Here is a 24,916-nt window from a genome sequence, read left to right as displayed (position 1 = left end):
GGTGTCTCCTTATTTTGAAGAGCTAGAGGCTCTCCAGAACTCTTATGTGCTATGTATATGTAGAATAAAGGAAATATATGCCAATCCACCCATTACCAAAAAAAAAAAAAAAAAAATCTTTTTATTCTCTGGCAAATGAACACACTTAAAACACCATCCCTGGCTCCCAAGGTCACACTCAATTGCATTCACCCTTCAGCAGGACAGCTCCCTTTTCCTGATATAGGAGGGCTCCAAAATCCAACATCTTTTCCTCAAATACAAGGCCCATTCAGTTTCTTCAACAATCCACTACAAATCAGGACTCAAGTGTCTTGTCTTGCACAGCCATGCATGAGGGATCCAGCATCTGTACTGCATCCATGGGGAAGACAGGTCAGTGGTCTCCTTGCCTTGGAGGATGACTGGATGACTCAATAGTTAGTCCCTGCAGGTTAGATTGTTAGAAGGGGCTAGGCCAGGACCAAGGGTTCAGCTACCTGGGCTCCCCAGCAGAAACCTGTAGGCACAAATAATGTTGCAACATTATCTTGAGGTTTTCTTTGGTCCCACCACTTCCTTCAGTCTACAGCTTACCATTCTCCCCTTGCAGACACTGCTTCCTTGCGTACAAGTCTCTTCTTGTCATCCAGAGGCTTGGCTAAGGCCCGGATCACCTGGGATTTGTATGGCAGTAGCTGTGAAGTCAGAGGACATCATCTTAACTCTTGCTGGAATGAGAAATAGGAAATTCTGCTTCTCTGACACCTATAACTCACATCCTGATGGAAGTGAAATGTGACCCACATTTTTTTTTTTTTTTTTTTTTGGTTTTTTGAGACAGGGTTTCTCTGTGGTTTTGGAGCCTGTCCTGGAACTAGCTCTTGTAGACCAGGCTGGTCTCGAACTCACAGAGATCCGCCTGCCTCTGCCTCCCAAGTGCAGGGATTAAAGGTGTGTGCCACCACCGCCCGGCCCACATTTTTTAATATGTTTTTAATATATGGGTGTATCCCCTAAGACTGTTACAAATGGTTGTGAGCTGCCATGTGGGTGCTGGGAATCAAACCTGGGAATCAAACCTAGGATAGTCAGTGCTCTTAAGTAATGAGCCATCTCTTAAGCTCTATGTCCCCCCTTTAATCTGAAAGTTTGAACTCCAGCCTCACACATTAAATATATCCCATGTGCCTTATCCTTTAATGATTCTAAATTGATGGGAAGAGGCAGGATTACCAGTGTTACGAGGTGGTCAGGATTTACTGGATCCATTCTGAGTTCAAGGTGTAGGGGAGTCTATGTTTATGTGTACGATGTATGTAGTTCTATCTTCTCACACAGAATTGGGTAGCTAATCTCACTTGAAAGCAAGTAAGTACTCAACCAGGTGTGGCAGTCCACACTTGTAACCCCAAGACTGAAGTAGGATGATTATAGCAAGTCAGGCCAGCTTGGACAACAGCATTAAACAAGCATTTCTGACTCCCGAGACTTACCACAGGAGTGGGCAGGCGAGTGAGGGCATGCATACACTGCAGAGCAGCAATCCGGACAGCCTGGAACACAAATGAGGTCAGGGCAGACAAAAGGAGAAAGGTACTAAAGGATGTGCTGGGGCTCAACGCACCATTGAAGGACTGGAGCTGAGGGTCAGGAATTTGGTGACCAGAGTATCAACATGAAGACTCATGATCTGGGGTGCTTCCAGTAGAAGGGGCTGGAGACAGCTGAGAGTAGAAATCTGGACCACGGAATCAGGGCAGGACAGTGCCTCCAGCAGCAAGGAAAGGAGCTAAGAACCAATGGAAATGGGATGTACATTATGGTCTTAGATCTTTATCTGCCCTCTCCCTTTCTGAGGGGTGATTGTAGAACTCACTGTGGGCAGCTCTGGTAAAAGCACAGGCTTGGGCAGCCTGTTGAGTACATGAGACAGACCCTTTAGATAGTTTGGCTTCACATCTGAGGGAAAAAGAAAAAGATGATGCTTAAGAAAAAAACTGGGGTTAGACATTCTGTTTGAGAATATCAGCCTATAATGAGTAGGGAGTGTGATAGCTGAAGGCAATAGTTACAGGGCTCAGCAGGCTGAGGCAGGGGGAATCAAGGCCAGTCTGATCTACAGCAGGAGACCTGTTTAAAGATGGAGTTGAGGCCAGGGAAGATAGCTCGGGGATAAAGTGCTTTTTGTGAACATATAGACTTGAGTTCAAGTCCCACTGAGCCTTATGTAAACATGTTAAATGTGGCAGGGAAACGCACACATGTAATGCCAGTCTTGGGGGAGTGGACAGAGCACCTGGGGCTTGCTGGCTAGCCAATCTAAGCTGACTGAGAGATCTCTCAAAAATTGAAGTAGAACAGCTGGCAAGATAGCTTCTTAGGTAAAGGCTCTTGCCTGTATGACCTGAGCTCAATCTCTGGAACCCATCTGGCATAACTTTTACAAGCTGTTCTTTGATCCCTGAGCACATACACATAACAAACATGTAAACAATGGAAGAGCAATCAGACCAGCAAGGTAATGGCACCTGCTGTTAAGCCTGACGATTTTGAGTTCAAACCTTGGGATCTACGTGGTGGAAGGAAAGACCTCCACAAGACATACTGTGTAGTATGCAGTTAAAAAAATGTAATAAAAGATAGCTGACGTTGACTTTTGGCTTCCACATGAACATGTTGGTTTTCTCTCTCTAAGATTCTTGAGCTCACAATAGCTCCGATGTACCCATCAAGGAAAAGGGATGAAAGTGTGGCTTTGTGGGTGCAGATCACTCTGACGATAAAGTATCTGGATCTTAAATTACTGTAGAGACTGGCCAAGGAGATGTCCATGGATTTGGGGTTCAGCTTTCAGACACCTTGGGGAGCAGCATGAAAGCCTTGGACCAAAGCAGGCACATTGTCTGTGAAGAACCGCTGGCGGAACATAATCCGAACATCAGCATGGCCGGCACGAGTCAACACATCAGTGCAGTCAGACATGAGTAGAGAGAAGCCATCGGCTGCTGCAGGGCCTAGTTCTGGATCATTGAGGAGGCCCATGAGCTGGTGGGACCAAAATAAATACATAAATAAAAAAGCCTTTGAGGTATGCTGGAAAGAAAACTCTCTCAAATAGTAAAAAGGATGAAAGCCTTATAAGAATAATAAACAAGGGGCTGGATAGGTGGACAGTGGTTGAAATCTCTTACTGTTCATTTAGAGAACTTGGGTTCAGTTCCCAGCACCCACAAGGTGTCTTACAAACATTTATACCCTATTTCCAGGGTATCTGGCTATGTCCTCTGCTCTCCTTGGGCAGCAGGCAAGCATTGTACACACAAGCAAAATATACAAATAATATATTTTTTTCTTTTAAGACGGGTAGCTCTGTTTGCCCTGGTTAGAACTCTCTAGGCAGACCAGGCTGGCCTCATACTCAGAGGTCTGCCTGCCTCTGCCTAAGTGCCTTGGGTAAAAGGCATGTGGTACCATGCCCAACAAAAATACTAGTAAGAGGGAAATGGGATCAAAAGGAGGTTGTTGTTTAGATTCCAGTCATGTATCAGGAAAGACTTACTCGGGTGGTAAGGCAGGTGCTGAGAGGATGGTATCTAAGGACTAAAGCCTTGGTTACCTGTAAGCAGAGAAAAGAGAAGTCAGGGTCTGATATTCAAACTCCAGAACTCCAAGCACACTTGTTACAAATGGTGGCTCAGGGGCTTTTGTAGTTTGAATGAGATGTCTTCCATAAGTCTTAGCCATTTGCATACTTGGTCCCCAGTTGGTGGCTGTTCAGAGATTAGGTTTGGCTTTGCTGGAAAAGTATGTCATTGAGGCATGCTTTGAGATTTCAAGACTCAAGCCACAGCATCTTTCTCTGCCTCCTGATTTTGGATCAAGATGTGAGCCCACAGCCATTCCAGCTGTCATGCCTCTGACCCCAAGACCAGTTGTAAACCCAATTAAATACTTTTTTTATAAGGTATCTCAGTCATGGTATTTTAACACAACAGTAGAAGAGGGACAAACGTGAATATTTTGTCTATCTAACCAGCGTCTATGCTACCTCCTCACCCAGAGCAGCAGAGCGAAAGCCTGATTACGAGAAGATCCAGAGGCCAGGCCAGTCTCCACTGTGTCCATAGCAAGCTGGAGGAATTCATCCAACTGCTGCCCTAAGAAGAAAGGTACATAATGTTACAAGGACAATGTAGTTTTTTCCTTTAGTGACAAAGGATGTAAATCATTTACGAGCACAGTACTTGAGAAGCTATTAGAAAAAGACAATCAAAATGACAGAATGCCAGTAGCAGAGTCTGCTGCAGTACTCTCAATAGCAAGGTGCTGGTGCCTGAGGAGAGTTTCTACTCCAATAAAGACTTACACCACGGAGGCTAGAAAAGAAGGCTCAGCAGTTGAGAGAGTACTAGTTGTTCTTGCAGAAGACCAGCATATGTCTCCAAGAACCCACACAGTAGTTCACAACCACATGTGACTTCAGTTCCAGGGGATCAAATGCCCTCCACCCATCCCCCCCACCCCACCCCCACACGTGTAAGACAAGCACCTTTTAAAAATATTTTTACTATTGTCTTTAAGTATAGGCATGCATATGTCTGTGTACAGCTAATACGTCTGAGTGCAGGTAGTCCTGGAGTCTAGAAGAGGGTGTCATTATCTTTTGGAGCTAGACTTAGAGGCTGTCGTAAGATTTCTGACATGGCTGCTGAGAACTGATCCAGGAATCTAGTACATACTCCTAATTACTGAGCCATCTCTTCTGTTTCACAAACAAATCTATTTTTAAAGAATTATTCTTAATAGCACCATGATGGAATAAGATGGCAGAAGTGAGTTGAACGTGCTCCTTCTATTCTTGTTTTGAACCCTGAAATGCTCTGCCAAACTCTAGTCTCTGACAAGACTGTCTGAGGACAGTAACTGAAGTCATTATGAGTTCCTTTACGGAGAACAAGAACTAAACGTGTAGATTTCACCACTAGGTGACAAAGAAAGGCTTCTACCCCAGGCCCAGCCCAGTACCTGGAGGGTGCTTGTTGAGGAGTCCTGCGAAGCACTTGGCGGCGGCAGTGGAAGAAAAGGGGCAGCTGTGGCAGCAGCTCTGCTCCAGAAGCTCCCGCATGAGTCGGTTCAGCTGAGGGATTTCCACCTATAGAAAACCTGGCCATGTAATGGACCCAGAAGACACTTGAACTCCAAGAAATACTCAATAGAAAGTGACATCAGAGATCAGCATGGAAAAGAACTTCTTTAAATGGGGGAAGCAAGAAAGCTTAGCCTGTGGCCAAGCTCAGCCCAAGGTCATCTGAGTTCCAGAGTCTCAAATGTGCCCACTTACATTTCGTGGCAGGGAGCAGACAAAAGCTGTAAGCAGTGCAACCAGTCGCCTCTGTGTAGAGGAGCCACTCTGTGAAGGAAGAAGAGCTCTGATGAGCCTGTCTTACTGGTAGCAGGCATGTATGTCCCTATGCCCATCCCAGAATAGTCCTAAAGTTGAGTTTAAAGGATATAAACTCCAAGATTCAGACCATCAGAGCTATTAGATTATTACCTGGAATGGCTGGAATCGGCTTGGGAAGCTATTCTCAGGTAGAAAGGAGGTGTTGCCATCTAAGAAGAGGGGCACGATGCACATGACACTCTGGGCAGCTAGTCTGGAGACAGAGTACCGGGTGTCATTAAGAAGCCAGAGTATGTGCACATCTGTGCGCAAGTGCCATGGTTATCCACATATTCAACATGTTAATTTGGCACAATTATTTGCACAATCAAACCCTATCCTCTTAGCCTACAGTTTTATGAGGAGTTCAATGCATATTTTAAAAACAGTTCACTGGTGACCTCCAAAAACAAAAACAAACAAAACCCATTTACCCCGGGACTGGAAAGATGGTTCTGTGGATAAGAGCACTTGTCCTTCCAGAAGACCCGAGTTTGGTTACCAGAACCCACATGGAGGCTAAGAGTTCCAACTAAATTTCAAAGGATCAGACACCTGTCTTCATCAGGCAACACACACACATTGTGCACACATACATATGCAGGCAAAACACTAACACACATGAAGCAAAAATAAACCTAAAAAATTCCCTAGCAACATAAATCACCAACAAAAATCACGAATCCCAAGGCTCACACAGTAGTCTGTGGTGTTTTTAAAAGGTCCTTCCTTTTCTTTTGTCATCAAACTTATAAAACAACTGCCTCCATACTTACATACAACTGAGAAAGCACCACCTGTGACTCCTGCCCAAGAATGTTTTCTCCATCCCTGAGGTTCAGGTCACTCATGTTATACTCACTCAGGGCTCAGGTGGGTAGTAGCAGTTCCAATGACAGATGCCAAGGCAGCCAAGACCTCATCCTCCAATAGTACTCTTCTCAGAACTGAGGATTCCTTCTCTGCAAAACCAAAACACCTATGCATGACAATCTATAGAACCATAAAGCCACTACTGGTTCAGAAACCCAAATCTGGCATATTCCCTTTAAACGCCTTTAAACAGGCGGATCTCTGTGAGTTTGAGGCCAGTCTGGTCTACAGAGCAAGTTTCACAACAGCCAGGACTACACCCTGTCTTTCAAAGAAAAAACAAAATCCAATTCTGGGTCAAGACTGCCTATAATATCAGCCTTACAAGCAGGAAGACTATATGGGCTTATGGTCAAGCCTGAGCTAAACAGTGAGACTAGCAAGGAAGGAGGAAGGAATTCAAAATAGTTCTTGTCCACCTCTTAACAGGCTAACTCAGGAGTATTCTTTTAAAAAAATTTATTTTTAATTAAATTATGTATATATGTATTGTGTGTGCACGTGCTGGGGGTAGGGGAGCTATGTACATGAATGCAGGTGTCCTCAGAGTCCAGAAGAGAGTATGGGATCCCCTGGAGCTAGAGTGACAGGTAGTTATGAGCCACCTAAGTTTGGGAACTACTGAGCTATCTCTCTAATATTTCCGGGTTCCCCACCACCTTTGGATACTGGGTATCATTATGTAGCATTAGCTAGCCTAGAACTTGCTATGTAGACCAGGCTAGCTTCAAATTTACTCACAGAGATCCACTTGACTTTGCCTCTTGAGTGCTAGAATTAAAGGCATGGACCACCATGTTTTTTTGGGAAAAGGGTCTCATGTAGCCCAGGCTATCCCTGAACTCCTAATCCTCCTGCTTCTACTTTCCATTAGGGTTATAGGAGTATTCCACCACACCTGGTAAAAAGCCAGTAAGTCAATATATCCTGCAGAAAAGTTAAGTGTTTAAAATCTTGCAGTGAGGCAGAAGTGGTACTGGTCTAAACTAGGAGCATAAGACAAGTGTGCACTGGGCTTACACTGGTCAACAGTAGAGAATGAGGCCGGCTAACGGGGGCAGTCCTGACACTAAGTAGAAAGTCCGTCTTCTAGAAATTCTCAAGACATATGCTTATCTTTATGGGGTCTTATTTATAGCAACTATCGTACAATGAACTGTTGTCATACAGTAAAGTACCATTAATCCTTACCAATGACGCTGTGATCGTGTAATATATGTGGTTCTATGTATAACGTATACATATATATGCACATGTTAGAACATAAACACATAAATGTTACACACACACACACACACACGAGAACGATAAGGTATCTTAAAAAGTTTGCGAGCTGAACATAAAACCCAACCAGGCCCACTAGACTCCATAGTTCAATTCTAATCAACTAGTAGCACAGCACTTAAAACGTGCATCCCTCTTACTGCTGCCATCAGCACTGGATTCTCGTTACTGTCCCTGGTCATCCTTGTCTTAAGTGGGATGTACTTGACAGTACAACAGGCCGTGCCAGTAATACCCAGGAGGTGCTGGTGCTGTCTAAGGCAAGGAGAAAGTCAACTTCCTAGAATATGAAGCACAGAAAATTACCTGGCATGGAAGCCTGGACAGCCAAACCAAACAGGCAGGGTACAGCTGTCTCGTGGAAATACCAGTAGCTCTCAGGGTCCTGCTGGCATTTTTCTGCCACTTGCTGGAGACTTTGACAGATAGCAGTAATTTCACTGGGTTCTGTAACCATATTCCCTGTGTGGAGAGAAAAGTCATATTCTTTATAGGGTTTTTCTCTCAAGCACTTCCGGGTATTTTCTTTAAAAAAAAAAAAAAAAAAAAAAAAGCCTATAGGTGTTTTGCCTGTACATCTGTCTATATAGCACATGCATGCTTAGTGCCCACAGAAGCCGGAAGATCAGGGCTCCTTATGACTGGAGTGAGCTTCCACGTGGGTGCTGGGAATTGAATCAAGGTCTTCTGGAAGGGTCATCCAAGGACAATCTTGCATTTCTGATCTTCCTGCCTCTACCTCCTAGTGTTGGTTTACAGGCAGGTAAGATAATGCCTAATTTGATGCAGGACTGTGGATGCCAACTAATATTTCATACACCCTAGGTAAGTGCTCTACCAACTAAGCTATATCCCCAGCTCACGGTGCAACTTTCATATATACAGATAAAATAACAGGATCTCTAAAAAAGGAATTCCTGAGTCAAAGAACATGTATATGTGTAATTCAAGAAGAGTAGTTCATTCACTGTTTAAAGATAATGAGATGGACTGGGTTAGACTGAGCTTTTTCTTTCTTTCATTTCATTTATTTTTAAGTTTACCATGTCCACAAGAAATAAAAATATGTCACGTTTCAAATACTGGGTGCAAGAGCCTAGAAAGAAAATGAAAGTGAGAACAGAGAGAGGATATATTGGATGCCACGCTGGATCGGAAGAGCTTTTGGTGGGTGTGTGCACATGGATAGTTGTGGGTGTCTTCTGTGATCACAGTCCACTTTATTTGAGTGAGGATCCTCCTGTCTCTAATTCCTCAGAGCTGAGACTAAGGCCAGTGTGCCTGGCTTCTTATGTAGGTGCTAGGATAGAACCTTAGGTCTTTGTGCTTGTGAGGCAAGCACTTTACTGACCAAACCATCTCCCCAGGCCCAGGAGACATGGCCCCTAATGCTCAACAGGGGAACTATGGATGACAAGTTTCTTGAATATTGCAAAGTACCTAGTAGACATGACTCTGAACACTTCTGAGACACAAAATGGGCAGATATCTAAGTTCATAGATACATCTCTTTCTTCTGGTGTATGTGTACAGAAATGTCATCCTGTACAATCATAAATATATAATCCACGTACTGTATTACTATTCTAATATTATTATAGTTACTAGGTATTGATTTTTAAAGAGCTTACCACGCCACTGTTATGTACAACAACTACAGTTACAACTTTACAGTCCCTAGCCCAAGGTTCCATTTAGCCCTGCCCCTTGTTGGTAACTGGTAGCTACCTTTGTTTGCTTGACAGAGATGCTGCAGCAGCAGAGGCAGTGTCTCCCTGACAATGTTGGGATGTGTTGAAATGGCTGACAAAGCTTGCAGACAGTAGAAATGCCGGGAACTTTTCATGAGACCATCTTCTCTAGCCACATCTGACTCACCTAAAGCAATTGGTGAGATAAGTTTTCACTGTGTGATGGTGTAAAGGCCTTCTTCAGAAAGCCCCGCTGGCAAGGGTTGGGCCACGGATTAGCACATATACCTTTATGTAGCTCCTTAGCAAGCTTGGGTAGCAGGTGGCTGCTGAAGGCTCCAGGATAGAGTGTGGTCAGGGTTCCAGATGCCTCCAGTGCTGCCACCCGACTGGAGACAAAGAAGAGTATTAGCTGAGCCTTGGCCCATCATTCTTTCCCAAGGCCCGCCAGCAGGAAGATTAGAAGAATGGGCTCTCATGGCTACCTTGCTGAAAAGCAAGACCCAAGTCCTACAAAACGTAATTGGATAAGTCTTCTTTTATGTGTGTTTGTGTGTATATAGTTTTGTTTTGTTTTTTTCAAGACAGGGTTTTTCTGTGTAGCCCTAGCTGTCCTGGAACTCACTATGTAGACCAGGTTGAGCACAAACTTACAGAGACTTGCCTGCCTCTGCCTTCCAAGTGCTGGAATTAAAGGTGTGTGCCACCACTGCCTGGCTGGATAGAGGTCTTCTAATGACCAAGAAGAGAGAGTAGTCCTACATCTTTCCAAGCACTCAGCAACAATAATAACAGAGCACAGAACTCTGGCTCTTGCTGCAGCAGCTGCTGCTGATAAAAAAAAAAAAAGGCAGGAAAAAACATTGCTCTTCCTCACTGCTTTAGATTCTCACCAACTCTGGGAATCTTCCTCCAAGAAGCTTAGTCGGTACAGGTGACCTACTGCCAGCTCCAAGTCCCCAGAAGACAGAAGATCTGTATTTAGAAAGAACACAAGCTTCAGCTTTCCTTCCTTGCAGCTACAACCCTTCTGAGAAATCCTATCAGAAATTCACATCATCTAGTGCTACAATGATAATGAATGAGGAAACCACTGCTCTTCACTTAAGACAGATAACACAAGAAGGGATCAATACACTCCCTTTTCTCATTTAAGACATACCTGGCTGAGAACCTAAAACTGTGAGTGTCCGGATGCCAACAAGCTGAAGCTGGGTGCTGGGGTCTGTTAGAGCCATGAATACCAATGAGCATAGCTGGTCCTTGAAGCTAGTCAGAGGCCTTTCATCTAGGAAAAATAGAGGCCAGGTCAGAGGGCTTATGGCCTATCCATCCCTGTCTGCAGTGCTACAGACAACATGGGGCAGATTTTAAGAACTCAAATCACTGGACTTCTAGGACACACACTGGAAAATGACAATTCATTCAGTATAGTCTTGTACTGCAATCTCTGAACAGGTCCACTCCTCTTGACTACTCTGTAGCACACTGCTGCAATATTCCTGGGCAATAGGGCTCAACAACTGCCCAGGGTAACTCAACTACAAAGTGACCTCACCTTTCTCTTCATAGTTCCATTTCTGCTGTAGCTTTAAGAAACCCAGGAGCATTTCAAGGATTGTCCGTCGCTGGTTGCTCTGTAATGTTTCAACGAGTACTGGGGTCAAAGAATATTTTCAAGTACTTCAGCCCTGATCCTCTAAGAATTAACCTTCTATTTAAGACTGAGACTATGTGAGAGGAAATAAGGAACAAGAAGCAAACAGGAGCAAACCCAGATCTATCTGGGCCCAAACTAGAGCTTCAGTCTCTAAGAAAGGGACCACAGCACCAGTTCCCACCTCTCCTCTTACCTGACTGTGCTTGTGGAACTGTTCCAGGAGCAAGGGGAGCACGTTGCGGGTGATGTGCTCGCAGGCCCGGGCAGATGCACCTGCAGCAGCCTGCAACAGCTTGGCACTAGGCCACACCAGTTTCATATCTGGTTCACATAGATGATGCCTGCAGTCTAGAGAGGCAGCAATCACAGACCTGGGGAGTAGGTCAAATATTGCCTGATTCCCCATTAACCAGAGACTGCTCACTGACACTTGGAATTGTTTGCTACCAGTTACCATCTAATTGTCTTTGATACAATGTAGGGCTGCAGTCCCCTCATCACTGAACATGTGGGAGCCACCCATAAAGGGCCACTGGCCCTAAAGGAATGCTAGCTCTAAGGTGCTCACTCCCTTTGCTAGCTCCAAGTTCCCATTACCCAGTAGAATGGTGCCGAGGAAGGAGTCAAGGAGGTCCTCAGCATCAGCCCTCAGCACAGAGCAAGACAAACACGCAGTCAGGGAGTGGAGGGCTGCTAGGCCCTCTGCCTCTACGCGCTCACTTGCCGTCTGGAACACCTGTCAGGAAGGGATCCCATGGCTACTAAGGTAAGCTTGTACCAGATGAGGTCCCACCCATCTACTGCCTTTTTAATTTTTTCCCCCTTGGGGTCAGAAATATACGTTTGAGAAAGCTTGGGGCACAGCAATGATAGCTAAAACTCCCAACCTAGTATCTTCTTTCTTGGTAATATGTTCAACAAGTCTTTGTCTCACTAGGAATGACACGTACAGTTTGTAGAAACAGGTTACCAACAGAGGTGATCGTAAACCTTATTTTACGTCTTTTTCTCTACCTTTATATTTAGATGGTGCCAGAAACACCATAACCTATGTTTCTTGCAATGAGAGGTCAAGAAGTAGGCGTTGTACAAAGGTGGTCATGTATGATCACCAAGCAAGTAACCCTCATAAGGGAACTGTCTCCGTTGCCATTGAACTGAAGTCTATCTATCACTGAAATAACAAACACAGCACCTTGACCCTGGGAAGATAGGGAAGAGGACAGAGAAGGGATATTACTTCCCCTCATGCCTGACACCTGTCAGTTAACAGCAGTGAGATTACCTAACTAACACTCACCTCTCTGCGGATAGAAGCCCAAAGGCTCGGGAGGAAGTCCTTTAGTTCCTTTTGTCCATATACAGCACAGCAAGCATTCTGCCAAGAGAATGGCAGGCATCAGGAAGCTCACACTCAAGATGCTCTGGGATACATGGTGAACTCTAGCAGGAAAACCTTCAAGGCATCCTAACAGTCATACCCAGGGCACAGAAAAGAGCTTACTCTGACTCTTAAGAACATAAGGCTGACACAGCCCATGGATATATGAAGTTCTGGGTTTAATTTCTAACACACCTTCCCCTAAAACAAAGTCTGGAGTGGCAACACAACTAATCTCAGCACTTGGGCGGTGGAGGTAAAAAGATCAGGACCAGACTAGGCTAAGAGACCCTTTCTTAAAAATCCAAAAAACATGGAGCCAGGAAGTGATGGCACATGCCTTTAATCCCAGCACTCAGGAGGCAGAGGCAGGCGGATCTCTGTGAGTTCAAGACCAGCCTGGTCTAGTAGAGCTAGTTCCAGGACAGGAACCAAAAGCTACGGAGAAACCCTGTCTCAAAAAAAAAAAAAAAAAAATCCAAAAAACAAAAACAAAACAAACAAAAAAAGCCAACAAAAAAATGAGCACTGACCAATTCTTGGTTACACAGAGTAAAACAATATGAATGCTACCGGGCTTAGGCCAACCAAAGAAGCCCAAATATGGGCCCATGAAGAACATGAACTAATTGGCCTCCAGCTGTCCAAGAAACTGGATTTTTAGTGCCACTAACTTTTGTAAGGATGGCTGGATCCTACTCACCAGAGTTTGCAGAGAATCCAGCTTGGCACTTAGTATCTCAGAATCTACTTTCTCAATCAGCAGAGGCAGCAAGAACTGTAAGAAAGAAGGAAAAACTTCAGCCTCAGATAGCATCTTAGCCATCAGGACCAACAACCATGTTCGTATTGTCATCAGTCCTAAGAGACAGTTGCCACATCAAGAAGTAAGGTGCAGGCCAGGAGTTACAACTGTAAGCTAACTTTCCTGCCATATGGTACCTGAGAAACAGGCACATTAGCAAAGTTGAAAGACATCAAGTACAATGCCTACAAAAGAGATTAGTATTTGAAGTTTTGATACTGAAAGTCTGAAAATGTTTGGCATACGCTAAAATGTAAGAGTATTCTTTCCATGTTTTTACTTTAAAAAAAAAACACCTTGTTTCTATTATTTTATATGTATGAGTGTTTGCATGCATGCCTGTGTACCACATGCATGCCTGGTACCATGGAGGCCTGGTACCATATAGGTAATGGATCATATGGAAATTGAGTGATAAATGGTTGTGAGCCACCATGTGGGTGCTGGGACTCAAACCCAGGTTCTCTGGAAGAGTAGCCTGTGTTCTCAACTGCTGAGCCCTTTGTCCAACCCTCCTGCTGCTCTCCATTTAGAGCCTTCTCTGGGCAGAGACTATCTTCACCTAGACCAGACTCACCTCAGCAAAACGTGGTGTAGAAGCCAGCACAGCACGGAGACTCAGGATGAGATCATCTCTCTGGATGCCATAGGGATCATTAGGTGGCTGAAAATGGAAAGGAACCACGGAACACCTTAGCCCTTAATGTGAACCTAGCAAGCCTGCAGAACAGGTGACACTTAGACCCAATCTAGCACAATCATACATCATGCGGTCCCAGCAAGAAGACATGCTCACTCTTACATATTTTTGTCTTTTAACCCTGGCTGTCCTGGAACCATGTAGACAATGTTGGCCTTAACTCAGATATGTCTGCTTCTGTCTCTCAAGTGTAGGGATTTAAGTCATGGATTGGGTGGTGACACACAGCAAGGCGTTTATTTTTTACAGTATTAAACATCTTTTTCCATAAGATCTCTAAGGCTAACTTGAAACACTCTATATGTAGCCAATGCCGGCCTTGATCTTCTGATTGTCTTGCACCTACCTCTTAAGGGTCAGAGTCATAGGTGTGTGTCATCAAACTTGTATTCAGTGCTGGAATTGAACCCAGGACTTTGGGATGCTAAGCAAGCACTCTATTACCAAGATACATACATTGTCTGCTACATTAAAAATATTTTTAGGCAGGAGTGGTGGCACACACCTTTAATCCCAGTGCTCAGGAGGAAGAAATGGGAGGATCTCTGTGAGTTTGAGGCCACTCTGGTCTACACAGCAAGTTCCAAGACTGGCTCCATAGCTACTGAGAAACCTTGTCTCAAAAAACTAATTAACCAAACAAACAAAAAACCAGATTTTTGATTTTTTTTCTTTACTCCTCTGGAAACTGCGCCAAAAATACAGTAAAGGGTTTCTTATTTTTAAAAGTCATAAAGCAGAATGTTGAAGATAACCAGGTAAGAGATACACAAAATAATTCTAGATATAAGGCAGATGGTAAGAAAATGACTCCCACATCTAAGATGAAAGGACTCTAGGTAGACCTGGGGGTATCTGAATAACTAATTCCCCCACTGCACACTCCCTGAAAGGCGTGGAATAGGCAATTCTAAGGGACAGTGGAATTGGGAATGAGATAGAAAAACAACAATCTGAGGTCCTACATAGTCTTCTTATTCTTCCTTAATCATAGCAGATCCCTGAGGTTTAATTTTCTTGACTGAATAGGTGCAGTAGAGGGCCTCAGTGCTGCACCAGGAGGTCAAAGTGATATGGTACCAGTATTGACATTCTCAGCTCTCTTCTGCTAGGCAGACATAGGTCGTTTTCTAGATGATTAGCCAAGTAAGATTATTTTAGGAATTTCCCAGGCTATCCATGTAAGCTACTCTAAAATGGGGCTAAGTAGGGTGGTGGTGGTGGAGCACGCCTTTAATCTCAGCAGTCAAAAGGCAGAGGCAAGTGGATCTCTGTGAGTTTGGGACAGCCTGGACTACAAAGCAAGATACAGGACATCTAGAACCCTGTTTCAAAAAAAAAAAACAAAAACAAAAAAAAACAAACAAACAAACAAACAAACAAAAAACCCAAAAAACCCTACAATAAAAAACAAAAATAAAGGAAGAAAGAAAGAAAAAGAGAAAGGAAGGAAAGAAAGAAGGAAACGAAGCTCATACAGAATTCCCCTCACACGTACTCAGGGCTCCCCTCAAAAAACTAGGAGAAAACAAGAAATATGGATATATGTATGAGTGGATACACACATAGAGAAAAGAGATTTAATAAGGCTGGTGATGGCTCAGCAACTAAAGGCCCTTGCTTGCCTAAAACTAGTGTTGAGGAATATTATTTAAGATGTGTTACGTTTGTTTATGCTGTGGAACATTTGTTTAATGACAAAGATGTGTTGCATTTGTTTAACTCTGTGAAGCTGTATTACTTTGGTCTAATAATGAGCTGACCAGCCATTAGCTTGGAAGGAAAGGATAGGTGAAGCTGGCAGGCAGAGAGAATAAATGGGAGGAAAAATCTGAGAGGATAGAGGAGCAAGAGAATAAGGAAAGGTCGCCCCTAGGGACTAGTCATCTAGTCACACAGCCAGCCACTAAGTAAGAATGAAAGTAAAATATACAGAAGAAGAAGAAAAAGCCCTGAGGCATAAGGTAGACGAAATAATTTAGGGAAAGCTGGCTAGAAATAAGCCAAACTAAGGCTGGGCATTTATAAGCCTCTGGGTGTGATTTATTTGGGAGCTGGGTGGTGGGTCCCCAAAAGAGCAAAGAACAAAGAGCCAAAGAGTTGAAACAAAATAAAACAAAAAGCCAACTCTACGGATCGGAGTTCAATCCTGGGAACCGATGTAAAAGTGAGAGACAACTCCAAAAGTTGTCCTCTGATATCTACCTATACCCTGTGGCATACATGTACTAGTTACCATTATACAGACACTCTCAAAAAAATTTTTTTTCCGGGGCTGGAGAGATGGCTCAGTGGTTAAGAGCACTGCCTACTCTTCCAAAGGTCCTGAGTTCAATTCCCAGCAATCACATGGTGGCTCACAAACATCTGTAATGAGATCTGGTGCCCTCTTCTGGCCTGCAGGCAGAGTACTGAGAATACTATATACATAATAAATAAATTATATTACTATATACATAATAAATAAATTTTTTTTCCCAGTAACATAGGCCAAAGAGATGGCTCAGTGGGTAAAGCGGCCACTAAGGCTGATAACGTGAGTTCAATCCCTAGGATCCATATGATGGAAGGTTAGAACTGTAAGTTGTTCCCTGACCTACCACCACATGTACCATGGCGTGTATTGTGAAGCTATTTCCTCAGAGGTCAAAACCTTTCAATTTGGAGAAATTTAAGACACAGAATATAAATGGGTATGAAAAACAGGATTTTTAAAGAATTTTATGTGCATTTGGTATTTGACCTGCATGTATGTATGAAATGGGGGTGTAAAACAGGGTTTTTTAAAAAAATTATTTTATGTCCATTTGGTGTTTGACCTGCATGTATATCTGTGAAGGTGTTGGATCCTCTGAAACTGGAATTACAAACAGCAGTGAGCTATCATGTGGGTGTTGGGAATTGAACCTCTGGAAGGGCAGCCAGTGCTTGTAATGGCTGAGCCATATCGCCAATCCAAAACAGGGTATTTTAAGACAGATAAAACACTCCATCCTCCCCAAGCAAGCTAGTTGAGACATGAAACAAACAACTAAAATAGCTTCAACAAGTCCCTGAAAAATTGACCAGATCCACTAGAACCCTCCCTTCCCAAGTATATATAAGCAGTAAAAATTGTTCTGAGACAGTCTCAGAGGAGCAGCCAAGCAGAAGAAACAAAGACCAGCTAAGCTTCCTAGAAGAGGCTAATCCCAACTTTTGAAAAGGACACATTTTCAGCTCGCTGAACTACCTGCAGGGGGTGCAGTGTACACCAAGTTTTGGGTTGTTTTTTTTTTTTTGAGTTGTCTGGTGATACAGCTACCTTGAGCCATTTCTGTCCTGTAAGAAACTCTTCAACCATATTCCTGTTATAACCCCAATAAAATAAACTGCTTCAACAAATTAAGGCTTTGGTGGTATCTATACTCTGGTCTACTGCCTGTTCCCTACCTGGGGTGAACAGACACTTGTTCATATCTTCCAAAAACACTGTTTCAGTATGAGTATTCACACAAATAAATGTAATAAAAAAGATTTAAGGGATGGGGAGATGACTCAATGTGTAAGAGCAAATAATGTTCTCACAAAGAGCCTGAATTTGGTTCTTAGCACCCACATCAGGCTGCTCAAAAGTACCTATAATTGTGCCTCCAGGGAACCCGATATCCTCTTCTGGCATTTGTGGGGAACCTGCACAAATAAGGTATAGACTTACTCAGACACACACCATAAATTAAAAAAAACTTTTAATTTTTTTTAAAAGTGACATTATTATTTTTGAGAGATACTGCAGTGGTTTGAAAGAAAATGGCCCCCAAAGGGAGTGACACTATTAGGTGTGGCTTTCTTGGAGTATGTGTGGTCTTCTGACAATATGTCATTGTGGAGATGGGCTTTGATGTCTCTCCTATGCTCGAGTTACTCCCAGTAAGACAGTCTACTTCCTACTGTCTGTATATCAACATGTAGCAGCTCCTTCTCCAGCACCATGTCTGCCTGCATACCATCATGATGATGGACTGACCCTGAGCTGTAAGCAGGCCATCACAATTAAATGCTTTCCTTTATAAGAGTTGCCAAGGTCATGGTGTTTCTTCACAGCAATAGAAACTCTAAGAGAGAAGTTGGGACCAAGAACTGGGGTACTGCTGTGATAGTTTAGACCACGCTTTTGTTTGAAGAAGTATGGACTTTGGGAATTGGGTTAGGAAAGCAGGAGAATGTTAAGCACTGCTTAACTGGCCATACTAGTAGGAATATGGAAGACAGTGGTGCAGAGTGATTTGAATGGTGGGGTGCTGACTCAAGAGGTTTCAAAGGAGAAGAATATTATTATGTGGCCTATGGACAATCTTGTCCTATTTTGGTGAAGAATGTGGCTGCTTTTTGCCCTTGTCTGAAAAGTCTGTCTTAGGCTAAAGTGAAGAGTTTTGGATTAATTCTCTTGGCAGAGGAAATCTCATAATAGCCCTCAGGGCAAGAGCCCACCCAGCTATAAATATAAATTTCCAACTAGTAAAAAGGAACTAAAGAAAAGCTTTAATTTTAGAGCTGGGTGTGGTGGCACATGCCTTTAATCCCAGAACTCAGGCGGCAGAGACTGGCACATCTCTGAGTTTAAGGCCAGATAAATTTAGGCAATAAGGGCAACAATCAAAAACAGGAAGCTGGTGAAGATGTAAGAAGGGGGCCATGTTCCAGCCTAGGAAGCAGAACTTGGCAGCCCAGCCACATGGTTCTGGCTTTACAGTCAAGGATAGAAGGGGTTATAGAATTTGCCTCCACACCTAAGGAAAGCTGCTGAGGCCAGGCATGTTGTAATGGGTGTCCCTGAATGGAGACCTAGAGAAGGCACTGTCTGAAGCTGTGAAGCTGAAGCTGGAATTGCCTTGTAGACCCCAAGATGTTGGAGATGCCAAAGCTATGGGACACCTGTTGAGGAAAGCTGCCGAAGTTGGGAATGGAACCAGCCCATGATAAAGAAGTGTGTAGCAGTCAACAAAACTGAACCGAGGTTGGAGATCTGAAGAGCGTTTTGACATCAGACATGGAGATGCAGAATTTGGAGTTTGTCCAGCTGGTTTCTGGTCTTGTTTTGGTCCAGTATTTTCTCACTATGCTCCCTTCCCTATGTTTTGGAATGGTTATGTATATCCTATGCCATTATATGTTGAAAGTATTTGACTGGCTTTTTGATTTTATAGAGGGTTATAGTTAAGAGACTGCATGAATCTCAGAAAAGACTTTGAACTTTAGATTTTTTAATAAGTCTGGGATTGTTAAGACAATGGGAATTTTTAAAGTTGGACTGAACGCAATTTTGAATTATGATATGGCTACAAGCCTTTGGGGCCCAGGGAGTGGCATGTGGTAGTTTGAAAGAAAACAGCCCCTAAAGGTACAGCACTCTTAGGTGTGCTCTTGTTGGAGGAAGTGTGTCACTGTGGTGATGGGCTTTGAGCTCAAGCTACTCCCAGTGAGTTAGTCTGCTTCCTACTGCATGCATATCCACATGTAGCAACTCCTTCTCCAGCACCATGTCTGCCTTCACGCTGCCATGCTCCCTGCCATGATGATAATGGACCAAACCTTTCAACTGTAAATGAGCCACCTCAATTAAAAGTTTTCCTTCACCATGGTGTCTTTTCACAGCAATAGAAACCCTAACAAAGACAGATATATCTACTCATGAACTAAAAACAGAATGCTATAAACAAAGAGAAATCAATAAAATAATAACAAAATAACAATAACAACAAAATCTTAAGAAAAACTCCTAAGAGTGACATAGAGTGTCAGGAAATGTGGTATTGCCAGTAATTATAACACTTAGGGACTAAGCCTTATTAAATAAGTTCAAGGTCATGGTCACACATAGCGAGACCCTATCTCAAAACAATACCAGGAATACTCAGGTAGTCAGGCTTGTGCAGTCAGTACTCTTACCTGCTGAGGTATTATCTTTTCAAACACACACGCACGCATGCACACTCCCTCACAAATGGTAGTTGAACCAGAGTCAACATTTCAAAGGTATAACTTTCTTCTGCGTTGTAAAGAAAGTTATTGCATCTGAAACAGTTTGAGGAGAGTGGTGGTTTAACAGGATGCCAACTGAGAATAAATAAGCTGGTGACTGATGTCAAGAAAAGACAGCTAAGGCTTTTTAACATCAGTCAGAGTCAATACTCATGCATCATTTGGCATACTGAGTAGAGCTTTCATTTCTTCCACGTTACTAATGCTTGCAGTACACGTCTCCATGTATCCCATACAGCAATAGACCCCATGTATCTCGCAATAAAAAAGAAATAAAAAGCAGAGTGAGAAGGACCACAAGAGCAACACTTCTTGTGCAAGCTGTGTGCAACTGTGTTGGGTTTTTGTTTTTCTGTTAATTTGCTTGTATCTCACCTGAGATGCACCCTCTAACTACAGATTCACATTCTATACATCCCTTGGAAACCAACCAAAAGACTTATCTGCTGGGTCAGTTGCTACCAACTGTAGCTTAAGATAAACTCATCTTTCAGAATGACTACAGCACCACTCATTTGACATCTAATGTTACCTCAATGTTACAACCTTCAAGGACAAGGACCACAGCTAACAATCCTGCTCAGCACTGAATGCTTTGTTAGGGAACTTAAGGAGTCCTCCTCTCAAGTACCTGCTGAATTCAACTGCCCCTTTGGTGTTGGATGTTTCTCCATTTCCAAACTTACTAAAATATGAATCTATAAGGACTTTGGAGCAAGTGTCAGTAGGAACTACAGAACTCTAGTACCAATGGTGGATAGTTCTGTAACTCCAATACTGGAGGAAGGTGAGTTGTGCTGTAGAGACAGGTGGCTGGTCCAGCAAAAATGGTCAGTTCCAGGTTCAGTGGCAGACCCTGTAGACAGGAGGGTCTGGAGCAAGTAGATTAGGATAAAAGAAGACACTCAACATCTTCCTCTGGCCTCCACACATAGGCACCAACACTGCGCAGAAACAAGCTTCCCCCTCCATACAAATAAAATGTAAATTGTCTGTTTTGCTCAATTGTCTAGAACATTGTCTCTAAACATCGTAAGAATGAAGGTGGTACTTACAGGGGTAAAATCAATAGGGAAATAACAAGATGTCACTTCAAATAACTCTTCCACAAAAGGTCCTGTGACAACAGAGAAAGAATAAAGTTGACTTAAGTTCTTTCAGACTGACCAGCTTCAACCAGCTAGTCACCACTACAAAAACATACCCAGACTGTAGTCCTTGGAGATGAGGTCATGAACGATGCGGAAAGCCACCAAAAGATTACGAGGATCCTTTTCTCCATCCATCACCTGGATGAAGCCAAATGTGAAGTCAGCTCCTAGGCCCTTCAGCTCTGGGAAGGAAAGAACAAGGTCACTGCTGTCCCATGGGATAGAAAGCCTGTATTCTCCTCTTCCTGTCTCTTGCTTTCCTTTTTGGCCTAGCAGAGCAGCCCTTTTTGTTTTTCTCTTCCAAGTGCTCAGTGAAGATATGTATATGTGCAAGTCTGTGTGTGCATGCATGTGTATTCTTCCTACACTGGGGGAACACTGACCTCACCCAAGCCTTTATCACTCCTCAGAGTCCTGGCCTTTCTACACATCCCCTAGACCACAATACACCCTTCTAATGTGAGACAGATTGCAACTGCTTGTTTTCCATACTCCTCACACAGTCCTGCCTCTTACCTTCTTCCCGTGATTGCATGAAGTTAGTGATGATACTGAATACTGTATGGCGATCTACTTGTAGCAGGGACTTAAGAGTGGAGAAGAAAGGAAATTAAGTGAAGAAAGAAAACAAAGAATACTTCAAACAATACAACCTTTTTGGCCTTCACAATCTCTAGTGGATAGTTCTTTCTAAACCAAAACAAGATTGAGTTAAGAGGAACCATAGAGAAAGGTCTGGCTACTGAGCTACCAGCACAACCACAACAGTGATGCCAGTAACCCAAACTTGTTTCATGTATATCTTAGGTTCTTAGCAAGACAGGTCAGATATAATGCCATGCCTTCCTCTCCTTAGCCATTATAAAGAGATACCTGTATATGACCTCAGTTTAGACAATCTGTGTTACCACCTAATTCTAAATATATCAACGACTACAAGACAAAGACTAGCAACAAAGTAAACTTGCAGCTATTATCACTCACCTGTACATGTATCTCCTGGAAGATGGCTTTAAGTACAGAGACAGCCAGCCCAGGAGGCAGGGCCATAGACATGCTCTGGGAGAGAAGGGAAGATATGAGAACATCGTCTCTAAGACAAAGCTCTACAATGCTTTTTGTTAGGTAACTTGGCATCCTAACATCCTGCTGTAGGAGGAAGCACTCATAGTGAGAAACTTTCTCTAGCTGAGCATTTCTTCACAGCTCCTTTCAAACCAGCCAAATTCAAGTTCCCCAAAGATAGCTTTTTGTTTTGTTTTTAAGTGTAGATTATAGGTCAAGTTTATATACAAGATAAAGTGGAACATCTCAAGGGTGCCGCTGTCACACAGAGTGACTTACTCTCAAGAGTAAGAACTGTAGAGCTGGCTTTTACTCCTGCATTTGGGCCTTTATCCTTCGGCATGTGAAGGTTCATCTCCAAAAGGCCAGGAGAGAACTGTACAAGGGCTCCCACAAACACAGTTATGTAATGAGAAATACTCACCAGTGCCCTCAGGCCCTGGAGGACAGATGGGATCACAAGATGATGGTCCTTCAGTCGGTTCTCATAGAACAGGATCAGATGTACCACTGCACAAACCAGATCCAGCCTTCAGCTTAGCAGGTGTAAGGAAGGCCCACCAGCTCTGTTTATCTGCCTTCTAATGCCATTCCATTTTGGCTTTCCCTACAAATGTCCTCCTCAATCAAGAAATGGCTCCCACTTGATGACACCTTTACTTTGTGAGTTAGAGACAGGAAAGCTCTTGTATTCATTCTCATAGAAGTTCACAGTGAAACCCTCAGAATCGCTTCCTTTTTAACTTCATTATTTTATGTGATATAGTGGTCTGAATAAAAACGGCACCCATAGGTTCCTATATCTGAATGCTTAGTGGCAGCACTACTTGAGAGGAATTAAGAAGTATGTCCTTATTGGAGGAAGTGTCTCACTGGAAGTGTTTCAAAAGCCCAAGCCAGGACCAATATCTTTCTTTTCTTGCTGCCTATGGGTGTGGATGCAGAACGCTCAGCTACTTCACCAGCATTATGTCTGCCCACATGCTCCCATGCTCCCATCATGACAACAATGGACTTAACCTCTGAAAATGTAAGCAAGCCCCAGTTAAATGCTTTCTTTTACAAGAGCTGCCCTGGTCACAGTGTACTAGGCCAGTGTGGTATGCAGCATGTAGAAAACCTCCAGAAGCCAGTTCTCTCCTTCCACCTGCATGTGGAATAAAACTCAGGCCTCCAGGGTTTTTCCTAAAGTGCTTTTACCTTGAGCCATCTCATCAGCCCCAGATTCACCATATGGAACTTTTTCTTTTTCTTTGGTGCTGGGGACTGAAAGCAGTTTCATGTTATACTGTAAGTTACACGGATCACTCTGGTCGTCAGGCTTGCACAGTAATTGCATTTACCCAATGAGTCGTCAAAAAGCCCTCTGCCTTCTGTTTCTTTAAGAGTTAGGGGTTTAATACAGGATCCACAAACCTTTTCTTTTTGTAAAGGGCCAGGCAGTAGGTATTATATGCTTACAGAATGTGGACACTAAGATACAACGAACAAATGATCAAAGACTATATTTGAAATTGATGCATTTTGTAATTTAATTTTAACCATCTCTGCTATATATACCAGTAAGGAAGACACTGAATTAGTTGTTCATAGATACATTAAGCAGTCTTTCCATGTGCATGTCATGTAGGCCATGTGCTTCAGGAAGACGTTCCTACTAGCAATATAAGTACCTTCCTTCTCCAGGAGCAAGGAGTGACACTGGAGCAGCACCTGTGACAAAAGCTGGATTCCTCGTGCCCGAGTTCGGGGTTCTGGATTTTCCAGAGATGACCTGGGAAACAGCAAGACAGAAAGCATCTGTGATTGACGAGCTCAAATTATAAAAGAAATATTCTGCAGTTAGTCCCACTTATTCCCTTAGCAAAAGAGTCACACCCTCCTAAAAGTGTTTAAAAACAACCCATGGAAGGTACTCTTGAGCTAATAACATTAGTGTCCAGTGAACACTGACACTCCAGCTGGGAGATGCACACACCTTTAATCCTAGCATTTGGGAGTCAGGCACATCTCTGAGTTCGAGGTCAACCTGGCCTACAGTGTGAGTTTCAGGACAGCAAGGGTTATACAGAGAAACCCTGCCTCAAAAAATCTTAATTAATTAAAGACTGAAGCCCCCAAACCTATCCCTAGATTAGCCTGGCAGTACCAAAGGCTCATGTGACATCCCTTACTTGGCACTCAATGAACATTATGCTTATTCTCCCTCCCCTGAGGTATGAACAGTACCCACAGGGCTTCAGAGATGTCTGGCAGCTGCAGCTTCTACTGAAGGCAGGCAGCAGATTTTTGCAAACTAAAACAAGAAACTTTTGTGTCTGCAGATACACATGTATGTGAACACAAATGCACATATGTATGTATGTATGTATGTATGTATGTATGTATGTATGTATGTATGTACACAGAAGCCAGAAGTCAACCTTAAGTATCATTCCTCAGGAATTGTCCATCTTATGTTTATTGAAATAGGATTTCTCAATGGTTGGCCTGGAGCTGTTTGATTAGGCCTGTCTCCACCTATCCAGCATCAGGATTAAGAATGTGTACCACACCTGGCCTTTTAAATGGATGCTGGGACAGAACTCACTTTACTAATTAAGATACTTCTATAGCCCCCTTTTTTGTTTTGCTTTTAGAGACAAGACTTCATTCTTAGTCCAGGCTGCACTTACTTGTTGCCACCCTCTTGCCTTGGACTCCCAAAGTGCTGGGATTACAGATGTGAGCCATTACTACACTGGGCTATTTGTAAAGCCTTGCTAAGAGGAAAACAATGCTGAACAACTAAGATCCTAGGAGGTATGCTTGCACACACCTAAACCTTTTAAAAACAAAAGGCTAAACAGATGAATGGATT

At 43.2% G+C, this 24,916-nt stretch overlaps 1 protein-coding gene across 2 annotated transcripts in view; it reads right to left on the bottom strand.

Annotated features, from left to right (window-relative positions):
- Positions 1 to 92: 92 nt before the first annotated feature.
- Mms19 (MMS19 homolog, cytosolic iron-sulfur assembly component) overlaps positions 93 to 24,916 on the bottom strand; it is a 37,257-nt gene continuing 12,433 nt past the window's right edge. For both annotated transcript variants that reach the window (XM_057777487.1, XM_057777488.1), the window contains 29 exons: positions 23,730 to 23,830; positions 22,481 to 22,566; positions 21,976 to 22,050; positions 21,508 to 21,577; positions 21,045 to 21,173; positions 20,896 to 20,957; positions 13,697 to 13,783; positions 13,018 to 13,092; positions 12,234 to 12,311; positions 11,531 to 11,669; positions 11,127 to 11,281; positions 10,832 to 10,910; positions 10,436 to 10,561; positions 10,167 to 10,248; positions 9,562 to 9,662; positions 9,311 to 9,460; positions 7,889 to 8,044; positions 6,288 to 6,387; positions 5,537 to 5,639; positions 5,324 to 5,392; positions 5,008 to 5,134; positions 4,039 to 4,139; positions 3,542 to 3,598; positions 2,841 to 3,027; positions 1,859 to 1,941; positions 1,607 to 1,771; positions 1,476 to 1,535; positions 577 to 677; positions 93 to 499 (listed from right to left, as the gene is read on the bottom strand). In XM_057777487.1, the coding sequence (XP_057633470.1) occupies positions 472 to 499; positions 577 to 677; positions 1,476 to 1,535; positions 1,607 to 1,771; positions 1,859 to 1,941; positions 2,841 to 3,027; positions 3,542 to 3,598; positions 4,039 to 4,139; positions 5,008 to 5,134; positions 5,324 to 5,392; positions 5,537 to 5,639; positions 6,288 to 6,387; positions 7,889 to 8,044; positions 9,311 to 9,460; positions 9,562 to 9,662; positions 10,167 to 10,248; positions 10,436 to 10,561; positions 10,832 to 10,910; positions 11,127 to 11,281; positions 11,531 to 11,669; positions 12,234 to 12,311; positions 13,018 to 13,092; positions 13,697 to 13,783; positions 20,896 to 20,957; positions 21,045 to 21,173; positions 21,508 to 21,577; positions 21,976 to 22,050; positions 22,481 to 22,566; positions 23,730 to 23,830 (2,932 nt within the window). In that variant the 3' untranslated portion in view covers positions 93 to 471. The remainder of the gene's footprint in view (positions 500 to 576; positions 678 to 1,475; positions 1,536 to 1,606; positions 1,772 to 1,858; positions 1,942 to 2,840; positions 3,028 to 3,541; positions 3,599 to 4,038; positions 4,140 to 5,007; positions 5,135 to 5,323; positions 5,393 to 5,536; positions 5,640 to 6,287; positions 6,388 to 7,888; positions 8,045 to 9,310; positions 9,461 to 9,561; positions 9,663 to 10,166; positions 10,249 to 10,435; positions 10,562 to 10,831; positions 10,911 to 11,126; positions 11,282 to 11,530; positions 11,670 to 12,233; positions 12,312 to 13,017; positions 13,093 to 13,696; positions 13,784 to 20,895; positions 20,958 to 21,044; positions 21,174 to 21,507; positions 21,578 to 21,975; positions 22,051 to 22,480; positions 22,567 to 23,729; positions 23,831 to 24,916) is intronic.

This window comes from Chionomys nivalis, chromosome 8, assembly GCF_950005125.1.
Source record: "Chionomys nivalis chromosome 8, mChiNiv1.1, whole genome shotgun sequence".
NCBI classification, from domain to species: domain Eukaryota; kingdom Metazoa; phylum Chordata; class Mammalia; order Rodentia; family Cricetidae; genus Chionomys; species Chionomys nivalis.
Note: the sequence above shows the minus strand (reverse complement) of the source record. Positions and strands in the feature narration are given on the sequence as shown.